The following is a 10,882-nucleotide window of genomic DNA, read 5'->3' as shown; positions in this document are numbered from 1 at the left end:
TCTCTCCCAGGTCCAGCAGGGAACATACTCTATTGCAAGGTTCAAAGGCACATATGCTTATGCCTTGCCTGCTATGGAGGGAAAACAACAATGGGACATGATGGACCCTGGATACAAGCTTTGTGCTCCATTTCTAAAGAGAGCGGCAGGTAGACCAAGGAAGAGTCGAATCAGACCTCGCAGCGAAGGAGTTGGACTTGGAGTGAGGAAGCTTAAGTGCACAAGGTGTGGTGGGTCTGGTAATTTCGATAAGTATTGTGATAACACAGTAGATCCAGCGTTCGGAGAGAGTTTCGATGAAGGCTTTCATGAAAATGTTGGTCAGCAGCCGGCTGCCTCAATAGATGATGAAAATGATGGTCAACAGTCGGTTGCATCAGATGAGAATTTTGACGAGGTTCCAAATGATGATGGTCAACAGTCGCATGATTTTGACGATGATACAAAATATCCTCCAAATAATGATTCAAGTGAGGCTCCAAATGGTGATCCAAGTGAGGCTCCAAATGGTGATCATGGTGATCCAAGTGAGGCTCCAAATGGTGATCATGGTGATCCAAGTGAGGCTCCAAATGATAATCCAAGTGAGGCTCCAAATGATGACCAACCTTCTGTTGTTGTGAGTTCTGCTAGGTATGTAAATCTTGCAAGGGTCAAATACTACTGTACATTTATCACTTGACATGATCTCATTACCCTTTATGTTTTGCACAGCTCTATGGTAGGTTTGAAGAAGACGCGCAAGGTACCGACAACCAAGAGGAGAAGTAGCAATGAGCACAAGGTGCACGAGGAGCAAAGTAATGGCAAGAAGCTCAAGGAACAGACAGAAGCCCCAATGCTATCTATGAATAATTATGAAACATTATGAATAATGTTGTATTTCTGTTGGATGATGTTGGACCTATGTTAGAACTATGTTTGAATGATGTTGGATCTATGAATAATGTTGTATTCCTGTTTTTGATTTTTTTGAATTTTGTTTTGCTCATTTGAATTTTGGTCAAACCTAACTTTGACCAAGATTTAAGCAAGTCTAAAACATCAAAATGGAAAACTAAGCCTGGATCCTTCTTAGTCAATCCAAAATGAAGTTGTGGTGAGGTTTTTGAAATTTTCATGAAAAATGTGCTAAAAAGAGGGGTCCAAAGGTAGGGTAAACGGCCTCATTTCTAAGCAAGGTTTTTTTTCGACCTTGTCTAAATCAACCAAATAACTTTTCTACACATATATTCTATATATATATATACTATGTGCGCTGGTTTTTCCATTTTTTGATTTTTTTTAATTTGTTTTGCTCATTTGAATTCTGGTCAAACTTAACTTTGACCAAGATTTAAACAAGTCTAAAACATCAAAATGAAAAACTAAGCCCGGATCCTTCTTAGTCACTCCAAAATGAAGTTGTGGTGAGTTTTTTGAAATTTTCATGTTCATTTCCCCAAAACACTTCTCTTCACTTCATATAAGAGAGTTTGAGATATTCGAGATATCACATAATACACATGAACTTATCGTTTAAATGTATGTAAACCTTGTTTATCAACTTAAATCGTTAGTATATGACATAAGAAGACTATGTGTGCAGGTTTTTCATTTTTCTAATTTTTATTTAATTTATTATGCTCATTTGAAATCTGATCAAACATAGCTTTGACTACTCCAAACCCCTCCCAAACCCCGCTAACCCTAGCGCTGAACAGGGACCGTCCATCTAACCCTAGTGGCAATCAAGGGCCATCGATCTAACCCTTCTAGAACGAATCTGCAGGGAGGAGGGGGCGATCCGTGAGATGCAATCTGATTGGCTGGTAGATTGTTTTTCTTAAACAAATACCGGGCGCGCTGGATGGACCGTTGGGCCGTCTCGTTGTCTGGGCCTGATACCGCGGTAAATTGCCCGTTTCAACATTTCCAGGCCTGCATGCATGGGAAGGGCGGCGACGTGGGTTTGCATGCGCGGGAGGCGGACGTGCATGCATGCGAGCGAGACACGCTAGGCGAGCGAGGCGCGCTAGGCTAGCGAGGCGAGCGAGGCAAGCTAGGTTAGCGAAGCGAGCTAGGTGGCCATGCACATATTGATTCAGAGTTAGGACATTACGGCAGTGGTTCAGATTACGGCTGCGAGTCAGATGCATGGGCCTGGTCAAAGAGCTTCGCTATGCAGTGATTCAGATGCACGCACGCGCCCCATGCATCGTTTTCGTGCAAAAAATAAAGGGTGCAAAATGTAACGGATACACATACTCGTCCGGATTCACACACGCACCGTTCTCATCCTTTCTCTCTTCCTCTCCCACCCACAGGCCTATAAATGAGGTGCCTCTCTTCCTCTCCCACCCACAAGCCAGATCAGATCCATTCTCTCCAACTTCAAACACCCAAGCGACCGAGCCCTCTCCAAGCGACCAAGTGAAGATGCAGTTCAACGGGCCGACCTTTAACCGTCCGACTGTCATGTCGGAGCTGCGCTACCCACCGGGCGTGCTCGTGGAGAGGGGGCTTCGTGTGTGGGCGATTTCAAGGTGGAGGGGTTTCGTCGAACTCACCCGCGCCTTCCTCGGAGCCGGCTATGCCCACCTCCCACGGGGCTCGCCTAGGATGTTCACCCTCAACGAGGTTCGTGACCGCGGTGGCATCCTTCTACTGCTCACGGTCACCTTCACCAACCCGTTTGACGCGCGTGAGCTCCTCGGCCAAGTCTTTTGGTGTGACTGCGAGGCCACATTCTTCACCGTGTACAACATCTACGCAAACTACGAGAGCATCTTCCCCACTTCAGGACAGATGCACTCCCTTCCCTACGACGAGGAGGAGGAGGTGTGAAGTTGAAGACGGTGTTGAAGGGGCATGCGGCCAAGGTGGAAGAAGGAGGTCAAGATGAAGATGTTCCAAGACCGGAGTCAAGCTCGTCATGTTTCGTTTTTATTTTGTTGCTTTTCTATGTCGTATCGTGTCGTGTCATGTTTCGTCATGTGTTCGTGAACTTATTATTATTGCCTAATGTAAAGGTACATTGTTGCATCTTATCTAAGTTATTAGGGTTTATTATGTGTGTTAAAAAATGTCGATGCCAAACATATCATTTGTTCCCTAAACCAAGTTATGAAGTTCGAGAACTTGTGCTTTTCATTAATGAAAATCGGAGAGGGTGAAAAGTCCTCTCTTTCATTCAAAAAAACCAAGTCATGAAATAACATGCAAATTTATTCCCTTTAAATCCTAAACCAAGTGCCACTCTAACCCTAAACCAAGTGCCAGAATTATGTGGCAGGGCAAACATACGTTTTTAACCTTCCAAAATTTCAGTGCAAAACAAAAGAAAACCACTCTCACACGTGTGCAAACATTCATGATCTCACTATATATACCTTCTTTCCCTACCCATGTCAAAGTCTTTTCGTCTGTCCTGGCGGTTACCAGCGCAGCCCTAAACGCCATAAAACCACGTGGTCTTATGTTCGAGTCCCTAGTCGCACCAATTTTTTGTGCATTTTCCATCCTTCATTTTTTTAGATTAATTATTTTTCTCTGAATGTAATGCCTTTAAAAAATGTTCATTTCTTTTAGCACCAGGTGTAAACCTCTACCAGAGCTGAGGCACATTTCTATGACATTTTAGTCTTAGATTTAAATCACAGTGTATTTGAATTGGAATAATTAAATTGCTATTAAATATTTAACAGCTCAAAAAAATTCTAACCTTAGTTGTTTGCCTTTTGAATAATTTAATTAGCTTTCACAAAAAGTTTCAGCATTATAATTTACTGCCTAAATTAAATCAGAACAAAAAACAGAAAAACACGCAAGAGAACCCCGAAATGGTGCTAATTTGATGCAGTTGGTCCATTAGTCTAGCCTGTACTTGGCTCTGCGCTCTGAATTTAGCCAACAGAGAAAAAAAAATTGACAGAAAGGAAGAGCAAAGAGCTGCATTTCATTGATAAAAAGTTTCTGAATTCCTCATTTCTTCTTTTTTTTCTCAACATATTTAAATATTGGTCAGTTCTTTTTTTACAACATTTTAGCAACTTTGACCAATATTTAAACTAGGTGAATTTCTCGTACAATTTCAAGCTTACAAATTTCTTCATAATTCATGTCTTTTCATACATTTTCAACATTACAACCAGTGCGATTATCATACCAATGCCCAAAAGTAATTGCAAATGGGTATTGATAGTGCTTGATCTTCAAGCTTCCTAACCTTCTTCTTCAACATCCTAAGCTCAACAGTTAGCTCTCTGTCAGTGCGTGATTCGCCCTTCATCTCTTCTTCCGGAGCTTGTGCTGCGGCCACTGCCGTCTGTGACAGCATACACAACCATTCTTCATGCTCTTTTTACAGTTTATTCATCGAAGTCTTAGTCAGAGTATCTACCCAAAGAAAGAAGCATGTCACCTGCATAAACACCAAATAGATCAATCCATTGCTCAAAGATTCCGACCACGAAAATGATGCAATTGCCCCGATTCTTACCCCATTCTCGCTGCACACGTAGAACGAACGATTCTGGTTTCTCGATGTATGAGAAACCCTTCGAACAATGCCCACCCAGCATCGTGAACAGACGAAGACAGGCATGTCCACACGCGCCCGGCTCTGCGTCCGCGAGGTGCGCGGGAGCTTGAGGAAGACATGGAGCTCAAAGCCGAAGGGGATCTCAATGCCGCCGCGCTCTCCACAGCTAGCTTCCCACCGCCGTGCTTTCTCTCTCGCCATGGTCACCATCGTGTGCTCTCTGTCGCCGTGGTCACCGCCGATGTGTGTCGCTCTAATTGGCCGTCTCTGTCACCTGGTCCCACCTGTAAGAGCCGGGTCAAAAGGTTGACCTGACGAAGACGACAGATTTCACGAAATGAGTCGGTGCACACACACTAGAGGCAAAACTGAGCACGATTCATATCTAAGGACAAAACTGAGCACACAGACATCACTCAAGGCAAAAGGATAATTAACCCTTTAATTAAATAGCAAAACATAGGCCCGTCTTATTACAACGCTGACAAGAACATATGCATCTTATTTTCTCTTTTTTTTTTGAAAAGGAGTATGCCCGGCCTCTACATGAAGCGATGCACACAACCGTTCTTATTTGCCTTTAGTAGGACACGATATGATACATGTACCATTCATCAAGTCTCAATGGCAACACCAGGTACCACGGTGTTCATCACCCCAGGCTTGTTGCTACCTCCCACAGCGACCGTGTCCTGCTCGTAGGCTGAGAGATGGACTCCAAGCGCTGCTCTCCCAGAGGGGTCCAGGTTCCCAGACCATTGGGCATCCCACTCTATAGCCTTGGCTGTGCTGCACGCCACGCTTGGCCCGCCTGGCACCGTGAGGATCGCCGAGCTCTGAAACAAGATCAAGCAACCAACATTGCTTCCATTAACATTGCTACAATGGTATTGAACTATTCATGTTGTTCTTCAACCTGTTCTATTTAGTCACTCACCTGGGGGAAGTACCTCTCAAAGATCATCCTGTAATAGTAGGCCTCTTTAGTTGTTGGGGTGTTGTGTGGGTAGATGAACTTTGCATTGGACATCATCTTATCACTCACCTGCATTCAGTGATTTCATTTCATATAGGTCAGATATTGTGGTCACATCTTTCTATCAGGGAATGTATTAGTTTTGTCAAAACAAACATCATAAAGAATTCTTTAAAATAAAAAAATTGTTCATTTACATTTGAGGCTGCATGATCCTTCAGGCCATCAATCCAGCTATACCCAACACCATCACTAAACTGCTCCTTCTGCCTGTACAGAATATGCTACATGTATAAAAAAAGAACATGTTAATAACTCCACTACTCCAGCTGGATCTGACTGAAGTGTATAAAAATGTTACCTTCGGCAGGAAGGGTCGCTCCTCATCATCGAACGCTTTCCTCAGTATCCATTTCTCAATTCTTCCAAGATCAGGCCGGATCTGTGTGATTAAAAGTTAGAAAACAACGCAGTCCATTCTTTCCAACTTCCCATTCGTTTGAAATGTTTTTTCGACGTGTATTCTTTTGAAATGTTTTGGGCTTTCCCCGTGAAATATATATTTTGTGCTTACCATCTTCCATTCGGGATCTATGCTCATAGCCTCATTGATGAACTCCTTGTCCAAGAATGGCACACGAACCTCAAGGCCCCATGCAGATGTTGCTTTGTTGGCCCTCAAGCAATCGTACTGATGGAGAGCTTTTATCTGCAGAACAATTCATGTCAGAGCACAGTGCTATTATGGATAAGTCCTATTCTTTCTGTTCCTCTGCAATGTTTGCATTTTAAATACCTTCCGACATGTTTCCTGGTGGAACTCCTCCTTGTTAGGGGCCTTGTGGAAATACAAGTACCCTCCGAAGATCTCATCGGCACCCTCACCGGAGATGACCATCTTGACTCCAAGCGCCTTGATCTTGCGTGACATCTGGAACATCAGTGTGCTTGCCCTGATCGTCGTCACATCATATGTTTCAATGTGGTATATCACATCTTCAATTGCATCGATGCCATCCTATAGCAATTTATGCAATTAACATTACTGGTTGCGTATTGCGATCAACAAATAAGCTACGATCGTTATGCCTCTTAGTAGTAATATCGTACCTGAACTGTGAAGTTGAACTCGTGGTGCACGGTACCCAGGTGATCCGCGACCTCCTTTGCAGCCTTGAGATCTGGTGATCCCTACAATATAAATTAAGATAACATGGATGCAAGTCCTATTTCTTTGAAACTTCAATAAACATGCACATGTTCCCTTTCAGTTTCAGACCTCAAGCCCCACACAGAAGGAGTGGAGCCTAGTTCCCCAGCGCTTTGCAGCCTTCGTCCCAGCGAAATGACGGGCTGCGACAGCAGCCACCAATGATGAGTCGAGACCACCGGAGAGGAGGACGCCAAATGGAACATCTGTCATGAGCCTCTTGATAACAGCCTGAATGCAGAAGATGCAGTTAGAAGAATCATGGCGATGACTCCTTAATTTGGTTACATATCTGTTTTCAAAGATACTAGCACATAATGGTTAGTTGAGGTGCGTATAGTTTGTGACCTTTTCAAATGCCGATCTGAGACGCAGTGGGTCATAGGGAACCGAGGGGATGACCTCAGAGAACCAAGGAGGGTTATACCATCTCTTGAAGGACTTCTCTTTGCTGGAGTAAAGATTACCAGGCGGGAAGATCTCGAAGTGCTCACAATCATCGTTTAGTCCTTTCATCTCCGAAGATATCCACACTGAACCTGACAATTTTCCACAGTGTGCATGTTGTTGATAATGACAACCACTACTTCACAAGGTGTATATTAACACAGAGCAAATGATAGTTTTGTTTCATGAAAAGATTCCTGAAGCACTTTTGATACTATACCATCAATTCCCCAGCCAATGTAGAGAGGCGTGACACCAATGGCATCACGAGCAGCAATGAAGCTGTTATCTCGTGCGTCAAGTAACACGAAGGAGAAAACACCATCCAACATGTCAATGAAGCTTTCTCCGTATTCCTCATACTATATATCAAAAGGGAGAAAATAGTCAGGTCATGCTAAACAAAGAGAATGCCACTAAGAGCTGTACATTTCTCCACCTTTCCAAAGTTCTACTTTCTTTTTAATCATGCAAGAATCTAAAAATGGAGTTCTGGCTCTGGTGTGCACGCACTCACATGATTAGAGAAATCAGGAAAATTAGCAAAAAAAAAAGATTTTTTAAAACAAACCTGGTCGAGTGTCCTACCCACCAAGAAATCACACCCGTGGTTAGGGGTGGACCAAAACCTCGTAGCTCGCAAGCATAATGAACGCTCAGTAGCTCGGGTCATTAAACTCGTAGCTCATGGCCAATCACGCTAGTTTCAGCTCGTTAAACTTAATAAGCTTAATGAGGAGTTAACGAATTTCACGAGCAGCTCAGCTCGTTAATACAACACAACACATATTCTTAAGTTAAGCGGCAACATTTCATGGCACACCAACCCATCAACTCTATCTAATTGACCCAACTCAACCCATAGGAGACAATAACTAGTGCACCTCCTCATGTGTGGTCACTTTCTTCTTGCATAAAAAACACAGAGTAACTGGAGCAAAAGGGGTGATGCATGTCAAGTACTTACGGCCGAGCCGATTATAGTTTTCTTGTCGTTAAGCTTAACGAGCCGAGCATTTTCAAACCATTTTAGAGCACCTGTTTTTTTTCATTTTATCCCGGTACACAATGGATGTTATTTTTTCATGAAAGTCCACGGTGGATATATATAGAACACCGGATCATATTTGTTTAAAAAATTCAGAATTGTTTAATTCTCTGATATATTTTAAAATTTTAATTGTCATTCAGGTGCAGGTGGAACCATGTCCACCTATGTATATTCGCCAAGATCTTCCTTTTATTAAAATTTTAATCAACAAATTAGAGATATAATGGTCTAGCACTTAACTTTAATTTCGCTGATTACTATATGAAATTAACCTCAAATTAGGATGTATAGAGATTATCTGGATCATCTTTTTTTTGTATGCTAGAAGCTACGGATTGACCAAACTTATTGTTTCATACGATTGAATTTATATATCAAGTAGAAGAAGAAGGCTGGTGTGTGTTGGGTGACTGACCAGATGGGCGATGACCTCGCAGTCACTGCCGGTCCGGAACCTGTGTCCGGAGAGCCGTGCCCGAAGCTCCTCATGGTTGTAGACCTCCCCGTTGACGGCAACGGCGATGGACTTGTCCTCGTTGTAGAGCGGCTGGTCGCCGGAGGCCGGGTCGATGATGGCGAGGCGCTGGTGGCAGAGGTAGTTGTCGGCGACCTGGTGCAGGCCGCTCCAGTCCGGGCCCCGGTGCTTGAGCCTGCGCGAGAGCTCTAGCACGTGGACCCTCTTCCCCTGCGACTCGTCGCCGCACCCCAGCACCGCTAGTATGCCGCACATGCTCCGCTCTCCTCGGTTATGCTGCTCCTCTGGATCGTCGTCGATCGTCCTCTACAGCCAGCAGCGAGCTAGTCGATCTGAATTGTGTTTCTGTATGGAGGTGTGCAGGAATGGCTTGGCTCTACTTGTAGGTAGATAGATGCCTGGCCGGAGATGGCGGAGAGCAGGGCTACACGTCGTCCATGCACGGCCTCGTCGGATTCTCTCGCGGCCACCGCACCACATAAGACCATGGGTTCGTTTGTCCACTTCTGCCATCATCCATCGGCACCTTGCATGCATGCGTTTCTGCCTGTTACATGTCCGTGCATGGAGTCCACGTGTTTCTCTTCTCGAATCACCCATTAGCAGCTACCAGTATCGAGTCAATCCTCGCCGCTTTTTTTTGGTAAACGTTTCGGGACGGTGCGCCGGCTAAACTTTGCGCCGGTCGCGCACGCCACGCGTCCCAGTGAAGCAGCAAAAGCGGGGCCGCTTGTCTCTCTCACCTTATCTTTTTCTCCTCTAGCCTTATCTCTTCTTCTCAACCACACTTTTCTCTCTGGTAGCAAACTAGCAATTGCATCGTCTTCCTTTCCCCACTTAGAACAAGCGAGCGGGCCTGCTGTCTGTCTCTGGATCCTATCACGTGGCCGCCATGGAGAAGCTTCGTCCTCTCAATCTCGCCTCGTCCTCTCATGCTCTCTCCCCCCGCAGCAGCCATGGCCTTGCCTTCTCCACCGCTTGTGAATCGCCGCCGCGGAACAACTCTGAGCCTGCTGCGTTGAGCACCTCCATAGCCACCACAAAAACCACGAGCTCTCTGCTGGGCATGGCCGACGGCTGCAACTCCGGCGACCTCCATGGAGAAGCTTCGTCCTCTCAATCTCGCCTCGCCCTCTCATGCTCTCTCCCCCCGCAGCAGCCATGGCCTTGCCTTCTCCACCGCTTGTGAATCGCCGCCGCGGAACAACTCTGAGCCTGCTGCGTTGAGCACCTCCATAGCCACCACAAAAACCACGAGCTCTCTGCTGGGCATGGCCGACGGCTGCAACTCCGGCGACCTCCCCCCCCCCCCCCACACTCTCCAATAGCCATGGCCGGTGGAAAATCTGCCTTTTTTTATGCCCATCGGCTGTAGCTTTTTGGATCGTCGGTTGTAGCTTCCTGCTAAACCGGTTGCATCTTTTTTTAAATCATTCCTTTCAAACTTTTCTTCATAATCTATTTCTTGCATTTTTTTTTCTGAAATCACTGGTTCCAGCTTTTGAAATCACTGGTTGTAGCATTTTGTTCAGCTGGTTGTAGCTTTTTGAATCGCCAGTACCAGTTTCAGAATCACATGTTGCAACTTTTTGATTAGTCGCTTGCATCTTTTCTAATCACCGACAGTAGCTTCCTGCGTTGCTGGTTCCAGCTTTTGATTTTGCCGGTTGCAGCAATTCCTTTTTGATAGTAGTATTTTTTGATTCGTCGGTTGTAGCAATTTTTTCACCGGTAGTAGCTTTTGGCAACCATGGTTCAAACATTTGATTTTGCCGGTCCCAACATACGCAGTCACCGGTTCCAGCAAATTTGACCGCCATTTCCAGCAGCTCGTCTTGCTGGTGGCAACACCATAGCCGTCAGTTCCAGCAAATGCGACTGCTGTTTCCAGCATCTCGTTTTCTGTAGCACATTTTGGGATGGATAGGGACGAGGCAGTGCCGCAACTGTCGTTGATTTTTGCTACTAGCAGTGAGGTTTCTTGCATCGATGTCAGGGAGTTGCAACGAGTCTAGACAGAGCTGCAAACTGAAATCGATGAGCAGGAGAAGGTTCTTCGGCTAGTAGGGGAGGGGATGTGAGGCCTCGGGGTGTGGACGGCCGGCGGGCGGCGGGCGGCGGCTGTTGCCCTCGCGGAGCTGTACCCAAGAGGCAGAGTCGCGTGGGGGCAGAGGCGGGGGATTTTTTTCTGGTATGCGTTG

General features: G+C 45.4%; 2 protein-coding genes across 2 annotated transcripts; both read right to left on the bottom strand.

Moving 5' to 3' along the window:
* Positions 1–4,027: 4,027 nt before the first annotated feature.
* On the bottom strand, positions 4,028–4,806 carry LOC123060167 (uncharacterized). The gene is made up of 2 exons (XM_044482744.1): positions 4,481–4,806; positions 4,028–4,402 (listed from the first exon to the last, which is right to left on the bottom strand). The coding sequence occupies exons 1-2, from the start codon at positions 4,730–4,732 to the stop codon at positions 4,343–4,345; spliced, it is 312 nt and encodes a 103-aa protein (XP_044338679.1). The 5' UTR covers positions 4,733–4,806; the 3' UTR covers positions 4,028–4,342.
* Positions 4,807–4,938: 132 nt separating this feature from the next.
* Positions 4,939–9,111, bottom strand: LOC123060166 (asparagine synthetase [glutamine-hydrolyzing]). Its single transcript, XM_044482742.1, has 11 exons — positions 8,622–9,111; positions 7,376–7,517; positions 7,057–7,247; positions 6,778–6,939; positions 6,609–6,689; positions 6,295–6,516; positions 6,073–6,207; positions 5,860–5,940; positions 5,696–5,782; positions 5,460–5,567; positions 4,939–5,358 (listed from the first exon to the last, which is right to left on the bottom strand). The coding sequence occupies exons 1-11, from the start codon at positions 8,934–8,936 to the stop codon at positions 5,137–5,139; spliced, it is 1,746 nt and encodes a 581-aa protein (XP_044338677.1). The 5' UTR covers positions 8,937–9,111; the 3' UTR covers positions 4,939–5,136.
* Positions 9,112–10,882: the final 1,771 nt, after the last annotated feature.

Source organism: Triticum aestivum, chromosome 3A (genome assembly GCF_018294505.1).
Source record: "Triticum aestivum cultivar Chinese Spring chromosome 3A, IWGSC CS RefSeq v2.1, whole genome shotgun sequence".
Lineage (NCBI taxonomy): Eukaryota > Viridiplantae > Streptophyta > Magnoliopsida > Poales > Poaceae > Triticum > Triticum aestivum.
This window is presented reverse-complemented; position numbering and strand designations above follow the sequence as displayed.